Source organism: Caretta caretta, chromosome 5 (genome assembly GCF_965140235.1).
Source record: "Caretta caretta isolate rCarCar2 chromosome 5, rCarCar1.hap1, whole genome shotgun sequence".
Classification (NCBI taxonomy): domain Eukaryota; kingdom Metazoa; phylum Chordata; order Testudines; family Cheloniidae; genus Caretta; species Caretta caretta.
In genome coordinates, this window is record NC_134210.1 from 4945607 (window position 1) to 4963823 (window position 18217).

At 44.9% G+C, this 18217-nt stretch overlaps 1 protein-coding gene across 3 annotated transcripts in view; it reads right to left on the reverse strand.

The window, feature by feature from the left end:
• The window catches only part of DNAI1 (dynein axonemal intermediate chain 1), a 259683-nt gene that overhangs the window by 209504 nt on the left and 31962 nt on the right, over positions 1-18217 (reverse strand). For all 3 annotated transcript variants that reach the window (XM_048851944.2, XM_048851946.2, XM_048851945.2), the window contains exons 5-9: positions 16037-16163; positions 10798-10877; positions 9276-9401; positions 6861-6920; positions 4229-4363 (exon numbers count right to left, since the gene is read on the reverse strand). In XM_048851944.2, coding sequence (XP_048707901.2) covers positions 4229-4363; positions 6861-6920; positions 9276-9401; positions 10798-10877; positions 16037-16163 — 528 coding nt within the window. The remainder of the gene's footprint in view (positions 1-4228; positions 4364-6860; positions 6921-9275; positions 9402-10797; positions 10878-16036; positions 16164-18217) is intronic.

An 18217-nucleotide genomic window follows, 5' to 3' on the forward strand; every position in this document is an offset into this window, starting at 1 on the left:
GATGGTAGGACACTTTACTATGCCAGGCCAGTAGCACATGCCAGGCCAGGCCAGTAGTAGTCAGGAATCATTGCAGAACAAAGCATAGTAGTGTATGTTTGCTGGCATTCAAACAACATCTGTTCTTTATCTCTCTGTGTTATCCTCAGGAGAGTGATATCATTCATGGTCACCTAGCTAAAATAGGGTGCTTTTTTTAAGGGGACATTCAGAGGTGCCCGTTCCTGCTGGGCTGTTTGCCTGTGGCTGAACAAAAATGTTCCCTGCTGTTAGCCACGGGGAGCGGGGAGTGGTGAGGGGTTAGCCACGTGGTGGGGGAAGGCAAAATGTGACCTTGTAATGAAAGCACATGTGCTATGTAATGTTGTTGTTGTATGTAATGTTAACAGCAAGGTTTACCGTGAAAGAGTGTACCCATTGTTCTATAAAACATGTCTTTTTAAATACAAGTCCCTTTTTTTTCCTCCACCAGCTGCATGTGTTTCAAGGATCACAGGATCTTCTCCTTCCAAGAGGCTAGCAAAGATCAGAAGGCAAAAAAAATGCACTCACAATGAAATGTTTTCTGACCTCATGCTGTCCACCCACACTGACAGAGCACAGATGAATGTGTGGAGGCAGACAATGTCAGAGTGCAGAAAAGCACAAAATGACCGGGAGGAGAGGTGGCAGGCTGAAGAGAGGGCTGAAGCTGAAAGGTGGCAGCAGCATGATGAGAGGAGGCAGGATTCAATGCTGAGGCTGCTCGAGGATCAAACTAAAATGCTCCAGCATATGGTTGAGCTGCAGGAAAGGCAGCTGGAGCACAGACCACTGCTACAGCCCCTGTGTAACCAACTGCCCTCCTCCCCAAGTTCCATAGCCTCCTCATCCAGACTCCCAAGAACGCGGTGGGGGGGCCTCAGGCCACGCAGCCACTCCACCCCAGAGGATTGCCCAAGCAACAGAAGGCTGGCATTCAATAAGTTTTAAAGTTTTAAACTTTTAAAGTGCTGTGCGGCCTTGTCCTTCCCTCCTCCACCACTCCTCCTGGTGCTTCCCTTCTCCACCACCCCTTCTGAGCTACCTTGGCAGTTATCCCCCTATTTGTGTGATGAATTAATAAAGAATGCATGAATGTGAAGCAACAATGACTTTATTGCCTCTGCAAGTGGTGATCGAAGGGGAGAGTGGTTAGCTTACAGGGAAGTAGAGTGAACCGGGGGGGAATGGGGGAGTTTCATCAAGGAGAAAAAAAAAGAACTTTCATACTGTAGCCTGGCCAGTCATGAAACTGGTTTTCAAAGCTTCTCTGATGCACACTGCATGCTCCTGTGCTCTTCTAATTGCCCTGGTGTCTGGCTGCGCGTAACCAGCGGTCAGGCAATTTGCCTCAACCTCCCACCCCACCATAAACGTCTCCCCCTTACTCTCACAGATATTGTGGAGCACACAGCAAACAGTAATAACAGTGGGAATATTGGTTTCGCTGAGGTCTAACCAAGTCAGTAAACTGCGCCAGCGCGCTTTTAAACGTCCAAATGCACATTCTACCACCATTCTACATTTGCTCAGCCTGTAGTTGAACAGCTCCTGACTACTGTCCAGGCTGCCTGTGTACGGCTTCATGAGCCATGGCATTAAGGGGTAGGCTGGGTCCCCAAGGATAAGTATAGGCTTTTCAACATCCCCAACGGTTATTTTCTGGTCTGGGAATAAAGTCCCTTCCTGCAGCTTTTGAAACAGACCAGAGTTCCTGAAGATGCGAGCGTCATGTACCTTTCCCGGCCATCCCATATTGATGTTGGTGAAACGTCCCTTGTGATCCACCAGTGCTTGCAGCACTATTGAAAAGTACCCTTTGCGGTTTATGTACTCGCCGGCTTGGTGCCCCAGTGCCAAGATAGGGATATGGGTTCCATCTATCGCCCCACCACAGTTAGGTAATCCCATTGCAGCAAAGCAATCCACTATGACCTGATTATGATCAGGGTCACTACCCTTGATATTAGCAGATCTTTGATTGCGTTGGCTACTTGCATCACAGAAGCCCCCACAGTAGATTTGTCCACTCCAAATTGATTCCTGACTGACCGGTAGCTGTCTGGCTTTGCAAGCTTCCACAGGGCTATTGCCACTCACTTCTCAACTGTGAGGACTGCTCTCATCTTGGTATTCTTGCGCCTCAGGGCAGGGGAAAGCAAGTCACAAAGTTCCATGAAAGTGCCCTTATGCCACTGGGAATCATCCCAGACCTGCAACGCTATGCGGTCCCACTAGTCTGTGCTTGTTTCCCAGGCCCAGAATCGGCATTCCATGGCATGAACCTGCCCCATTAGCACCATGATGCCCACGTTGCCAGGGCCTGTGCTTTGAGAGAAGTCTGTGTCCATGTCCTCATCACTCTCGTCACCATGCTGAAGTCGCCTACTCGCCCGGTTTCGCTTTGCCAGGTTCTGGTGCTACATATACTGCTGGATGATGCGTGTGGTGTTTAATGTGCTCCTAATTGCCAAAGTGATCTGAGTGGGCTCCATGCTTGCCGTGGTATGGCATCTGCACAGAAAGAAGGCGTGGAACGATTGTCTGCCATTGCTCTGATGGAGGGAGGGGTGACTGATGACATGGCTTACAGTGTTCGCTTACAGGGAATTAAAATCAACAAAGGGGGTGGCTTTACATCAAGGAGAAACAAAAACAACTGTCACACAGAATGGCCCCCTCAAGGATTGAACTCAAAACCCTGGGTTTAGCAGGCTAATGCACAACCCAATGCTCAACCCACTGAGCTATCCCTCCCCCATGTATTTAAGGCAGGACTGAATCTCCATTAAACTTTTCAAGGTGCCCCTGACAGACCTCATTGAAACGACTGTCGGACGTTGATTTCACAGAGGGAGGGAGGGGGGAGCAAATGAATACAAAACAAATCTGGTCTATTTCTTGTTTTGATCCACTCCATCCATCTTTTACATCTTTGGCTGGCAGCAGATGGTGCAGTAGGACTGCTAGCCATCCTCATCTCCTGGCTGCTTGACAGAAGACGGTGCAGTAGGACTGCCAGCAGGACTAAAGAGAATGACCTGGTCGAGTCACTCCTATTTCAGTCCCTACGCCCATGTCTGCCCAGGCGCTCCTGACCGACCTTACCGAGGTGGCCAGGAGCACCTCGGACATGATAAGGATGGTTATCAGGCCTATTGCACCGTCTGCTGCCATAAGGCAATGAGCTGCTGCTGTGTAGCAATGCAGTACTGCGTCTGCCAGCACCCAGGAGACATACGGTGACAGTGAGCTGAGCAGGCTCCATGCTTGCCGTGGTATGGCGTCTGCACAGGTAACTCAGGAAAAAAGGCGCGAAACGATTGTCTGCTTTTGCCCTCATGGAGGGAGGGAGGGCCTGACGACATGTACCCAGAACCACCCACGACAATGTTTTTACCCCATTTGGCATTGGAATCTCAACCCAGAATTCCAACGGGTGGTGGAGACTGCGGGAACTGTGGGATAGCTACCCACAGTGCAACGCTCCGGAAGTCGATGCTAGCCTCAGTATTGTGGAAGCACTCCGCCGAGTTAATGCACTTAGAGCATTTTGTGTGGGGACACACACAATCGACTATATAAAAACGATTTCTAAAAAACTGACTTCTATAAATTCGACTTAATTTTGTAGTGTAGACATACCCTTAGTCTCCAAAGTGCCACAAGTACGCCTTTTCTTTTTGCGGATACAGACTAACACGGCTGCTACTCTGAAACCTGTCAAGGATGTAATGTAACTTTAATGGACAACTGGTAACATTTTCAAAAGCACCTGAGTGACTTGCAGCCTGAATTCAATTTTGAAAATTTTACCCCAAATCCCTTTAAAATGTTTTGCAAATCTCAACCAATATTTCTACTGATTTCATCCTGTTCTTCCATATTTGCATTGTCTAACAACTTACACAGTGACAGAACTGTACTGTAACACAGAGGCAGAAACCTCACTCACAGAACAGAATTCACATCAGTGTTCCGGTTTGGCATTTTTTACATTCCCATAAAGAGTACAGCAACTTGAAAATGGAAATTTCACACTGTGCATATGCAAAAAACAATTTCTGAATTTCTCACTGCATTACTATTTGCTCTCAGAGATAGCTAACCCCCCGGCAAGTTTGAGCTGCTAACATTCAGCCAGGTTGGAGTTTTATATGCATGCTTGATTCTGCCCAGAATGATAAATTACACATATGGCATGTACCTGAGACTCTAGAGAGGTTAACTTTCTTCCCCTCTGCTTGTCTTCTTTCTTTGAAACTTGGGGTTTTTGCTTCTCTTTCTCCTTTGACTTTTCCAGTTTCTGAAGCTCCACCACATAGGCATCATAGATCTCCCACTGAGAGAGGAAGAACAAGAGTCAGGACTTCCTGACTAATCTAATAGGTGACTTCATTACACTCCAGCAAACAAACATAGACAAGTATGCCAGACATCAATACGTTCACAAAGATACTAGTCTTTACACCAGAAACACTCCCACTGAAATCAGTATGAAGTCAATGGGCATTTTTCCTGTATACAGACTGCAGGATTGAGCCCCAGGATTTTTAAAGCCCTGCTTCCCCAGGATTTCCTCTGTCACCCCAGCTTGGGATAACTCACCAGTGTTTAATAGATGGAACAAGCACATTAGGCCGCTGCTTCTGAGGTAACTTATAGTGTTGCATTAAGAAACTCAATTGTAACCGCTTAGCACCCTGCAACTTGGAGCCTGACCCTGCAGGCAATAGCCAGCTAAAACATGCAAATGGCTTCACACCTTCTGCCATGCCCAGCTGCCCCACAAGCACAGAATGTCTTCTCCAACTGGATCCAGGAGGACACTTTTTTTCTGCTTGGGTCTAGTCATGGAGTGCTGTACAGAAGATATGTGACTTTATAACCATTTGAAAGGCAAGATTCCTGCCCTGATATGCTTACAATCTAATTCAGACAGACCAAATGGATAGATGGATAAATACTTCAAACACAAAATGGAGGAGACCACATCGGAATGAAGATGGGCAGCAGAATGTATATTAGTCAGGGGTTGGAAGGAAGAGAGGGTGTGTGAGGGGAGGGGAAGAAGTTGGAGGATATTCCAAATCTTTGGGGCTGTATAGAAAGTCACGTGAAGGCAAGAGCAGGAGAGGGGGAAGAAAGGAATAGTTAAGAGAGGATAGAGAGCAAAAGGAAGAAAGAAGAACTGAGAAAGTGAGTAGTTCAAATCCATTTCATTTCACAAGAGGTTAGAAAAATTAAGCAGAAACTTCTCCCCCTAATTTTCAGCATCTTAATCTAAAATCTCAGCTGTGGTTTGATTAATTTGACAGTTCTGTTCTCTCAATCTCCCAAGCAGTCGCATTATCAGAAAATGGTCAGAAGAGAACTCCTCCAGCCTGTAACAGACGAGAACTTTGTACATCATGCTAATTATATGCTCGGATCTCCAGTTAAGGAATAATCTGGGGCAATGTTTTTCAGTATAACAAAGGTGCATTTTCCCTTTCCCATACCACATTGCTACATTAGAGGTTTTTTCAGTTAATGTAGTCAAATTAATACTTTTTCCTGTGCACTGTTGTGTCTCCAGTACAATGGACAAATCAGCACAAACTGGGCCAACTGTCAGATATCAGTAACAATCACAAATAGACCATTAAGCTTCTATGAAACAACCAGCGAAACTGGCTGGATTCCATACTCAGCCAAAGCATTGGTGAATTTCAGGTGTAAAAAGTGTTAGCTTAATATTTATTTTTTCAAAAAGCTTTTTAAAGAGACAGAGAAAATACTACACAATAAATTGCGGACAGATCTTCACTTAGTGTAAATTGGTATAGCCCCATCACCTATAGTGAAGCTATGTCAATTTACACAGACCGCAAATCTGGCCGGCCGTGTTTTTTACTACATTTCTTACTGCATTTGGCTCCAGGCATTACAAAAAATTGTTGCTTCCTCTCCTAGATGGTTTAGACAATGGATGGAAAACACCCACAATCTTGCACTTTGCAAATATTTGTAAACTCCACGGAAAACTCCCCGGAATAGGAAGCAAATCCTTGGCGGTTCCATACACTAGATGTTCCTTTAAGACTTACTGGAGGAGAGGCTGGCTCATAGTTGATAAGTGGGGTGATAACTAGTTGGACATAGAACCTCTGAGACTTGCTCTTCGGGAGAATAGACCTTCACTCTTTAGGAGTAATGCAGGAGACGAGAGCCTGGGTTAACAGTGCCACACTTCTTTTTTATTGCCACTTCCCTATTTGGTATCAGCAACTTCTATAGCCTTCTTCCAAAACTCATAATCATATGCCTGGCTGTTGTGCAAATTGGACTCTTTAAGATCTGCTGATATCTAGTCCAGGTACCATGTCTTTGGCCTCCCCCTTGGTCGTCTTCCACCTGAGATCATTGCAAGGGCCATCCTCCCAATGCAGTTCTCAGGTCTCCAAAGGACATATCCATGCCAGCCTAACCTCTCTCAATTTGTCTTCAGTTGGGGACAACCCACATTAGGCCCCTCACAACCTCATTTTGTTTCCTATTATAGTGCCACACTCAAGTATATTAATAATTCTATTCTGTTAGGTCTTCGTTCCAGACCTGGACCCACCACCGTAGTATCTGAATGCCTTCCACTGTTAAAAACATATACAGGATTACTTACATCACCACGTTTTCCTCTCCAGACCCTTATCCCACTCCCCTTAAAGATACAGCAAAAACTTACAAAAAGGAAAAGGGATAAGGTGGGGGAGGTACTATCTTTTTATTGGACCAACTTGATAGCCTGGGACTGACACAGCTACTGCTATGCTGCATACAACAAAAGGAAAAAGGTTTACCTGGTTAGCCGTGGCAGAAAAGGTTGCTCTAGGTGGAGGCTCCATTTGACATTCTCTTTCCTAAAAAATAATATAAATGAAAGTGAATCTGTAAGTGACGACAGTGGTGAAAATCCCCATCTCCTTTAGCAGAAGCATTGTTCCCTAGAAGAGTCCAGCTGTGGAAGCAGCCTAGAGTTTTCATTTACCAAGCAGGGGGAGTGATCCTGGTGTTGCATTTTTATAGCAACTGTCATCCAAATGGATCCCAAAGTGCTATATAAATGTTACTAAATGATGATTCCAACAATAGAGAGAGAGCTCGGTAGAACACGGACTTCCCATTCTGTGGGAGATTCCAAGATTTTGAAGTTTGGTTTTGTCCCAAATTGGGATGAAATCTTGGAATTTTTCACAAAATTAAATAGTCTGAAATTTTTCATTTTGACCTTACAAATATTTTGTTAAGGTCAAAGTATTTCATTCCAACTTTCTCTTTTTGACTATTATATTTTATAAAAGTTGAAGTGTTTCAACCTTTGTATTTTTATATTATAAATGACACAATATAAAGTCAAAGTCAAAACAAAATGTTGTGATCATTCCCCCATCAAACATTTCAATGAAATTGGTACATTCCCACAAAACATTTCAATTTCATCAAATCGACATTCTCTGGCGGAAAACCGTTCAGTCGGAAAATGTTTGAATAACTCCATATGCATATCACTTCACTGACCTCTGAGGTGCAGCAGTCTCTGGGATGGAATGCTGCACATCTTTAACAGCAACACTACACAATAATTTAAGAGCCACATGTTGCTTTTAAATACACCCAAGCAAATCCCATTATTATCAGTCGAACTCCACATACATAGCTGAGAACAGAATTTGGTTCTAAAACAAAACGTAAAGAATTCTGTGGTCATGTAAAACTACGGGGCATTTTAGTTCGGGAGAATACGATTACTCAAGTGAGCCAAGACACAAGAGTTAACACCCCTCCTCTTTTAAAACATGTCATGAGATCTTCAATAACCACAAGTAGTCAGGAACTTGGATTGACATTGCTTTTGAAAGGCAGCATGTCCAGCATCGCAAGACCCCTTAGCACTGTCCTAGAGCATCAGTTCAGTACTGACTCTGAGGAAAGAGCATGACCCAAATCATCAGCACTAATTGCTGCAGCACCTTGATTTTTCTCATTAGCTAGGCCAGGTTGGGAGACCAATGAGATCTAAAGGGAACACACCTTAGCTGGAAAGGCTGCAGGAACTCTGGCTCTTTGAAGAAGTGATGGATACTTGGCTATGTGACTGCAGGGAAAGGGAGGGAATTTTCTCCCTGCAACAAATATCTTGGACTCAGGGGAAGGTTTGGTTTGACCTCCTCACTGGGTCCAGCACCACATGCATGGTGATCAGCTAGGGAGGGTTCTGTGGGCACATTTACACGCAAGCTGGAGGTGTAATTCCAGCTCAGGTAGACATACACATGCTAGCTGCGATTGAGTTAGTGTGCTAAAAAGAGAAGTGTAGCCGCAACAGCACAGGTGGTGGGATGGGCTAACCATCCTGAGCACAGTCCCACCTGAGCATCTACTCACGCATCCAGTCCATTCTGCCTGCCCACCACGGCTTTGTTTCTTTGGGTTTTTTTGCAGCTACACTTCTACTTTAGTGTGCTACCAGTCAAAGTTTGCATGCATACGTCGATCTGACATACCCTTAGAGACACACCCATTGGGAAAGACTGTGGCCTCAGCATAAAAGGCATTTCAGAACCTTAGGACTCAAATCTGTATTGATCTTCTGTCATGGCAAGAGCAAACACATGTACTGTGGGGATAGGGGGAGAGCTTATGTAAAGCAGCAGCAGAGAACATCTATCATTCTTAAATTGCTCACATTAGCAAAGTATCTGAGCACCTCACCAACTTTAATGTATTTAGCTCCCCCAACACACCAGAGAGGAGGGAAGTGCTTTTTTGTCCCTAGTTTATAGATGAAAAATCAAGGCACAAGGTCACACAGGAAGTCTGTGGGGTAAAGGGGACCAGAACCCAGATCTCCCAAGGCCTAGGCTAGTGCCAAAAGCACTGGACCATCCTTCCTTTTCTGGTATTGGGAAACAAGTGCAAAAATGTTACACCCAAGCATGTGTGTGAGGCTGAAATTTTACTACCTAGATTTGCAAAGGCCCCAGACCCCTCTGACAGAACATAAGAGAATCCATCTTGTGAACATTACTCTGTGTCACCATCTTCCCCATCCCAAATGTTTTAGGTACGACTAGTTAAGATTCTTTTCCCCACTAATATTGGCAGTGATTGCAGGAGAAGACATACAGACAAACAATCTGGACTCCAGTCACAAAGGAAGGATTTTACTAACACATGCTTGTGTATCATCGAAAGAGACAGGATTGGCAGCATACCCGCACGGGATTGTTTAAAGTCTGTGAAGCTCTCTCACAAAAGTTGAACTGGTTGGTGAGCTTCTGTTCCTTCAACAAAGGGGGAGGAGGTTCTTCCCCTTCAGCTGCTTCTTCTGTTGATACAGCCTAGAGAAGAATAAAGCAATGCTTAATTGAGAACTGAAGTGGATCAGAGATCTTTCTTCAACTTCAAAATGCCTATCCCTTGGAATGCTGGACTTCTGGTACTTAGCAGAGGAAACCTGTTACTCAGGGTCTAGGCCACCATTGGTGACATGGGTATGGGATTTGGAGATCACCCTCAGCCACTCCCTAAACACAGAGATCCAAGATGCAAGAACGGTTGAGTGTGGTTGTTATCACCACTAACTCATTTGGAAAAGTCCACACAACTCTCCTACCTATAGCCATCTCCATGATCATCATGGATTTGTCAAATCTAAGGTGGGCTATTGTAATGCTCTCCTAATTAGGATCCATCTGAATCTGATCTAGAGGTTTTAACAGTTGCAGAAAGTGATACTACTCGCCTGCTCTTTTGAATAGAATAGTGAGTTAGTTACATCCACTCCTTGTGATCTGCACTGGCTATTGGACACCCAGTGACATAGTTCAAAGGCCTTTGATCTCATATATTTAGCTCTTTATAATCCTAGTTTCCTAGTACTTCCATAATTGCCTGTATCCCCCTCTCAGGCATTTAAAGTCACCTGAAATTAGTCCTCTCTTGGTTCCTAGGTTCAATACTGACTGGGGAAGGAGTGAACTTCCTACTGTATTGTCCCTTCCTCATTGGCTGCCTTTAGGTCACGCCCCAATCTCAGTTATTTCAGCTGTCTTATGTTTGATCCTTTCACATCTTCATGCTTTGTTTTTGCCTCAGTTACACTGTTTCTGTTTCTCTCATGAAGCTAGAAAATGATCCTGTTGCAGGTGGTTTACCTGGTTTACAGGATTTGGCCTCTATTTTATATGGCTGTCTGGTTCTTATGTCATTTTATTTGTATGAATTTGTATTATTTTTCATTGCACAGCACTTAGATACCTTGTAATAGGCACCTTATAAATGGATGAAACAAAAAAGTATTGTGGTAGTAGAAACCAATGACCTCCAAACTTTGCTCAGCTCTGATTCACATCAGCAGTTGGCTAGTAACCCAGGGGCCACACTTCATGTGTACGAAATGGAACTGATTACAACTACTTTCCAGCTTGAATACAGAAGTGCTGTCTGCAGAGACGTGTCCCAGCAAACCATGCTTCATCTGGATGGCGCATCTGGCTCAACATAAAGCATGGTATGCGGGCATCTGTCATCTCCACGAGCAGCACCTCCATATTAAAGAATAGGTTGGCTGCAGACCACCTTGATGCGACCTACATGTATTAAGCAGAGATAAAGTAAGCAAGCATGGAGTTTCCTCTGGTGATGCTGCTTATGCCAAAAGACACATACAAACTGATCTCAGAATCTAATATTTAAAATCATATTGACAGCTTGCAGTTAGCTGTGAAGCATTACCGGAATATCTTCTTTGCTCCCTTCTTCTTTAACCTCTGCCTCTTCAACTTCTATCACTGTGGACTCAACAGGAGCCAGTTCTGACAACAACACAAGTATGTTAATCATCTCTGGCTAATACACACCTTTATGTGTTGCAGACACTTTCCATCTTCCACAACATGAATACAAAGATACTGCATCCTTTTATCTCCAAAACACTTTACAAACCCTAGCTTATTAGTCGTCACAGTACCCTGCCAGCCAAGTCAGTCAGTATTACTGTCCCCAGTTTACAGAGGACTGACCTAATGAGGCGACTCGGCTTGTTCAAAGCCGCAGAGAGAGAGTCAGGGCCTCGCTAGAAAGAGGTTGCAGCGGTTCCAATTTCCTGGCTGAATTCAGATCACATCTCACTCAACATTCTGATTTGGGCTGCATCCTTTTTAGGAAACACTTTGTCTACCCTACAAAAATGACTATGTTTAAACATGGCTCTGAAGAATGGCTGTGGCCAAATTATGTTAATAAGGGTCACGTGTGGACAGGAAAAAAAATGTAATAAGCATGTTAGAGAAGCATGTCTTAGTCCAGGTATCTAGCTCTATCCATCTGAACTCTCACTGATTGTGGAGACCATGGTTTCCATATCTAGTAAGACTATCCATCCAACAACCTATTCCTCTTCCAAACAGACTCTTAGAGCCTTATCTGACATCCCGAATGTGCTGCTATCAACTGAGGGGATGAACACACTCAATGCATTGACGATTCAGTTTACATACAGATTTACTTTAAATCCTGGTAGAGATTTCAACACTGGTGCAAAGAAAGGAGCATAAATCCCAGAGACCCACAGGTAACTAAAATTCTCAGGAGCTTGTAAGATGGTGCCCTTGGGCCTAGCAGCTGCCACATTAGAAGGGCACATATCCATGGCCAGTTCCAGTCTTTCAGTTAATTCTCACCATCAGCAGTCCTCTGTTCCACTGATCAGACAATTTTAAGAGGCAGCAGGAATGCTAGGGTCTCCCTAAAAGATTCCATTGCCCAGCATGGAACACGAATGCAGAACTACTTGGTGGCATACTTTTTGAGACCCTGAATTACGGTACCACTCCACCTTTGTGAATGAGATTTTCAAAGGAATGTAAGGCTATGTCTACACTACAGAGTTTTGTCGACAAAAGTTATGCTTAAAGCGCTGTAATTAAACTGCTGTTGCATGTACACACTATGTTCCTTGTGTTGGCAGAGCACGTCCACACTAGCAGCTCTTGCATCGACACAGAGAGCAGTGCACTGTGAGTAGCTATCCCACTGTGCAACTGGCCGCAGGGGGCTTTGGGAAGGGTTTGCAATGCCTCATGGGGCAGGTACAGCACCACATGATGCAGGTTTCTCTATTTCATCATTCCACGGGCATCCTACTAAATTGCCAACCACTTCTCAACTGAAGTGTGTGTGGTGGGGAGAGAGTGAGACAGAGAGTGTGTGTGTGGGGGGAGGGGAAGAGACAGAAACACAGCGTGTGTTGGGGACGGGTGTGTTGGGGGAAGAGTGTGTCAGCATGCTGTCTCTTTAAGTTCAGACAGTAGCTTGAGCAGTCTCTCCACCCCCACCCCTGCCTCCCAGCAGCAGCCACTCTGCCTGCCTGCCAGGGGAGAGCAACATTCCACATTAATAAAAAGAAAAGGAGTACTTGTGGCACCTTAGAGACTAACCAATTTATTTGAGCATAAGCTTTCGTGAGCTACAGCTCACTTCATCGAATGCATACTGTGGAAAGTGTAGAAGCTCTTATTATATACACACAAAAAGCATGAAAAAATACCTCCTCCCACCCCACTCTCCTGCTGGTAATAGCTTATCTAAAGTGATCACTCTCCTTACAATGAGTATGATAATCAAGGTGGGCCATTTCCAGCACAAATCCAGGGTTTAACAAGAACGTCTGGGGGGGGGGGGGTAGGAAAAAACAAGGGGAAATAGGCTACCTTGCATAATGACTAAGCCACTCCCAGTCTCTATTCAAGCCTAAGTTAATTGTATCCAATTTGCAAATGAATTCCAATTCAGCAGTTTCTCGCTGGAGTCTGGATTTGAAGTTTTTTTGTTGTAAAATAGCGACTTTCATGTCTGTAATCGCGTGACCAGAGAGATTGAAGTGTTCTCCGACTGGTTTATGAATGTTATAATTCTTGACATCTGATTTGTGTCCATTTACTCTTTTACGTAGAGACTGTCCAGTTTGACCAATGTACATGGCAGAGGGGCATTGCTGGCACATGATGGCATATATCACATTGGTGGATGTGCAGGTGAACAAGCCTCTGATAGTGTGGCTGATGTTATTAGGCCCTGTGATGGTGTCCCCTGAATAGATATATGGGCACAGTTGGCAACGGGCTTTGCTGCAAGAATAGGTTCCTGGGTTAGTGGTTCTGTTGTGTGGTATGTGGTTGCTGGTGAGTATTTGTTTCAGGTTGGGGGGCTGTCTGTAGGCAAGGACTGGCCTGTCTCCCAAGATTTGTGAGAGTGTTGGGTCATCCTTCAGGATAGGTGGTAAATCCTTAATAATTCATTGGAGGGGTTTTAGTTGGGGGCTGAAGGTGACGGCTAGTGGCGTTCTCTTATTTTCTTTGTTAGGCCTGTCCTGTAGTAGGGGACTTCTGGGAACTCTTCTGGCTCTATCAATCTGTTTCTTCACTTCCGCAGGTGGGTATTGTAGTTGTAAGAATGCTTGATAGAGATCTTGTAGGTGTCTGTCTCTGTCTGAGGGGTTGGAGCAAATGCGGTTGTATCGCAGAGCTTGGCTGTAGACGATGGATCGTTTGGTGTGGTGAGGGTGAAAGCTGGAGGCATGTAGGTAGGAATAGCGGTCAGTAGGTTTCCGGTATAGGGTGGTGTTTATGTGGCCATCGTTTATTAGCACTGTAGTGTCCAGGAAGTGGATCTCTTGTGTGGACTGGACCAGGCTGAGGTTGATGGTGGGATGGAAATTGTTGAAATCATGGTGGAATTCCTCAAGGGCTTCTTTTCCATGGGTCCAGATGATGAAGATGTCATCAATATAGCGCAAGTAGAGTAGGGGCGTTAGGGGACAAGAGCTGAGGAAGCGTTGTTCTAAGTCAGCCATAAAAATGTTGGCATACTGTGGGGCCATGCAGGTACCCATAGCAGTGCCACTGATCTGAAGGTATACATTGTCCCCAAATGTAAAATAGTTATGGGTAAGGACAAAGTCACAAAGTTCAGCCACCAGGTTGACATTATTGCGGATAGTGTTCTTGACGGTTTGTAGTCCATCTTTGTGTGGAATGTTGGTGTAGAGGGCTTCTACATCCATAGTGGCCAGGATGGTGTTATCAGGAAGATCACCGATGTGACTGTAGTTTCCTCAGGAAGTCAGTGGTGTCTCGAAGGTAGCTGGGAGTGCTGGTAGTGTAGGGCCTGAGGAGGGAGTCTACATAGCCAGACAATCCTGCTGTCAGGGTGCCAATGCCTGAGAAGATGGGGCGCCCAGGATTTCCAGGTTGATGGACCTTGGGTAGTAGATAGAATATCCCAGGTCGGGGTTCCAGGGGTCTGTCTGTGCGGATTTGATCTTGTGCTTTTTCAGGGAGTTTCTTGAGCAAATGCTGTAGTTGCTTTTGGTAACTCTCAGTGGGATCACAGGGTAATGGCTTGTAGAAAGTGGTGTTGGAGAGCTGCCGAGCAGCCTCTTGTTCATATTCCGACCTATTCATGATGACAACAGCACCTCCTTTGTCAGCCTTTTTGATTATGATGTCAGAGTTGTTTCTGAGGCTGTGGATGGCATTGTGTTCCGCACAGCTGAGGTTATGGGGCAAGTGATGCTGCTTTTCCACAATTTCAGCCTGTACACGTCGGCGGAAGCACTCTATGTAGAAGTCCAGTCTGCTGTTTTGACCTTCAGGAGGAGTCCACCTAGAATCCTTCTTTTTGTAGTGTTGGTAGGGAGGTCTCTGTGGATTGGTATGTTGTTCAGAGGTATGTTGGAAATATTCCTTGAGTCGGAGACGTCGAATTATCATACACAATGTAAGGAGAGTGGTCACTTTGGACAAGCTATTACCAGCAGGAGAGTGAGTTTGTGGGGGGGGGGGGGTGAGAAAACCTGGATTTGTGCTGGAAATGGCCCACCTTGATTATCATACACATTGTAAGGAGAGTGGTCACTTTAGATAAGCTATTACCAGCAGGAGAATGAGTTTGGGGGGGGGGGGTGAGAAAACCTGGATTTGTGCTGGAAGTGGCCCAACTTGATTATCATACACATTGTAAGGAGAGTGATCACTTTAGATAAGCTATTACCAGCAGGAGAGTGGGATGGGAGGAGGTATTTTTTCATGCTTTTTGTGTGTATATAATAAGATCTTCTACACTTTCCACTTTATGCATCCGATGAAGTGAGCTGTAGCTCACGAAAGCTTATGCTCAAATAAATTGGTTAGTCTCTAAGGTGCCACAAGTCCTCCTTTTCTTTTTGCGAATACAGACTAACACGGCTGTTACTCTGAAACCTGTCATTCCACATTAATGGTTCTGTGATTCCCTCCCGAGTTCTCCCACATCCTCCTCAGCTGTGAGTCCTCCACGCTGAGATATGTCAAAGCTTCCCGGAGCTTAAAAAGGGGAGTGGCGCATGCCTGTGTAGCTAGATGCAGGGCAGCAGAGTTCAAAATAGCGAGCAGAGCGGTGACGGCATGCATTGTGGGATACTGGGGGAGGCCAAATATGGCGACATAATGAACAGCTGCATCTACACTGACAGCTTTGTCGCTTTAATATTGCCACAAAAAAGCTTTATGCCTCTTGCTGAGGTGGTTTTATTTTGTAGGCAAAACAGCAAAGTTTTGCCACTAAAAGCAGCTTTGTCATGTGCTCACCTCCACTGTTTTGTCAGCAAAAGGCAGCTTTTGCTAACAAAACTGTGTAGTGTAGACAAGGCCTAATGGTTTAGACACGTATCTCCCATTAATTTGGGTGGAAGATTGTCTAAATCCTCTAGAGTGCTTTGAAAGTCTTAGCTCCTTGTATTAGTGCAGACCTGGCTTGCAGACTGTCAGAAGTGGCAAATACACAGTTTGTGTTTTAAACAGTATTTTTCCGCAAAGAAGACTGCTAGCAGAAATAAGTGCTGCTCCATTCCCGGGCCTCAGATTGCAGCGTGCTCACTGTCACACACAGAATAAGCTACACCAGCGCTTACTGAATCAGTGTCCCATAAACCTACCTGGTTCCAAGCATACTCTGGCACTCTGCCGTCTGCCTTCATCTGAGTCTCTGAGTAACAGGTTCCCATCTAAGGAGAAGTGAATAGCCAGTTGGTCCACATAGCTTATTGGCTTGTATGCTCGTTCCTACAGAGGAGGAAGACAAAAAAATCAAATCTGGACAGACTAATGATTTTATCGGGCACAATCTTTGCCTGTAGACAGTAAAGCTGATCAGGTTGTATATTGATAAAACGGGTGCATTTGTTATTCACCTTTGTTTTCACTGCAGGTTCCAAGCCAACATAGTGCTGAGACTACTGTTTATGCCTCTGTCAAGGTTCCTTCCCCACTCTGAACTCTAGGGTACAGATGTGGGGACCTGCATGAAAAACCCCCTAAGCTTATTTTTACCAGCTTAGGTTAAAACTTCCTCAAGGTACAAATTATTTTACCTTTTGTCCCTGGACCTTATTGCTGCCACCACCAAGCATTGAACAAAAATAACAGGGAAAGAGCCCACTTGGAAACGTCTTTCCCCCCCAAATCCCCCCAAGCCCTACACCCCCTTTCCTGGGGAAGGCTTGATAAAAATCCTCACCAATTTGCATAGGTGAACACAGACCCAAACCCTTGGATCTTAAGAACAATGAAAAAGCAATCAGGTTCTTAAAAGAAGAATTTTAATTAAAGAAAAAGTAAAAGAATCACCTCTCTAAAATCAGGATGATAAATACCTTAAAGGGTAATCAGATTCAAAACAGAGAGAATTCCTCTAGGCAAAACCTTAAGTTACAAAAAGACACAAAAACAGGAATATCCATTCCATTCAGCACAGCTTATTTTATCAGCCATTTAAACAAAACAGAATCTAATGCATATCTAACTAGATTGCTTAGTAACTCTTTACAGGAGTTCTGACCTGCATTCCTGCTCTGGTCCCGGCAAAAGCATCACACAGACAGAGAGAACCCTTCCCCCCCGCCCCGACCCCCCAGCTTTGAAAGTATCTTGTCTCCTCATTAGTCATTTTGGTCAGGTGCCAGCAAGGTTATCTTAGCTTCTTAACCCTTTACAGTGAAAGGGTTTTGCCTCTGGCCAGGAGGGATTTAAAGGTGTTTACCCTTCCCTTTATATTTATGACAGCCTCAAGGTATACAGGACCACAAATAAACAATATGAGGGGCCAGGTTGGGGTAGGCAAGCGGGGACAGAAAAATCAGGGACATTTCAAGGAAGTTCATCCATGTTCAAATTGGAGGGATTTAGGTCTGATTCTGCTGACTTCAGTGAGTTTTGGATCAAATCCCTGAGCCAGTTATGCCAGTTAATCAGTGTTGCCAATTGAAACCTGTGGAGTAAAAGTTGAGGGACGCTAGCCCTTTCAGGGTGCATCCTGTCACCTTTTTTCCCTAATGCAAACACTGTCAATGGCTTTCACATCCCTCATGCTCAGTTTATAGGCTAGAACAAGATCTTCCAACTGCCAGTACAACAGGCTCAAATTAATATCTGAAGATTATACCAAATTCTCTGCTGCTTCATAGTCAGTAACAATATGGAACCAAAAAAAACCCCAACAACGCAAGACACATTCTTTGTTGGGAACAAATCAGTCTTCCATCACAACGTTGGATTAGATGGTGCTGGCAATGGTAACACCTTCCCCAACACCATCACTGTCACCAGCACACAAAACAGCTAGGACGTGTGGAAAACACACCCGGGGCCTGATTCTCCTGTCACTTACACCAGTGTAAAATTCATGCTCTGAAAGGCAACTTATCTGACCTATGGTGGAGCATGTTGCCAAGTAAAGGCTTGTAATAAGGCAGACCCATGTGGAGCACCCTTCAGCAGCAGGCTGCAGCAGAACAGGTGCACCTGCCTCAGTTTCCCTCTCTCAGACTCACAGGAACTCCACACTAACTTTCTTGCCTCAGTAATGCTCCTCTTTGGGGCCAGTTTGTTACCAAAATATGTTCAAATGTTCCATAATAAGAGTCCAAACATAGTCCATTTCTCACACCCCAGTGTATATAGTCCTTAAAATCCCACATCCTCTAGTCCACACCAAGATAGCCCACACCACACGCCAGCATCTTCCACCACACCTGGGCTCTTCGACTGTGTCTTCTCCTGTCCTTTTATCAGGACAGCCACCCCAGCCCTTCCAGGTAGAGTGCAACCTCACACTTCCC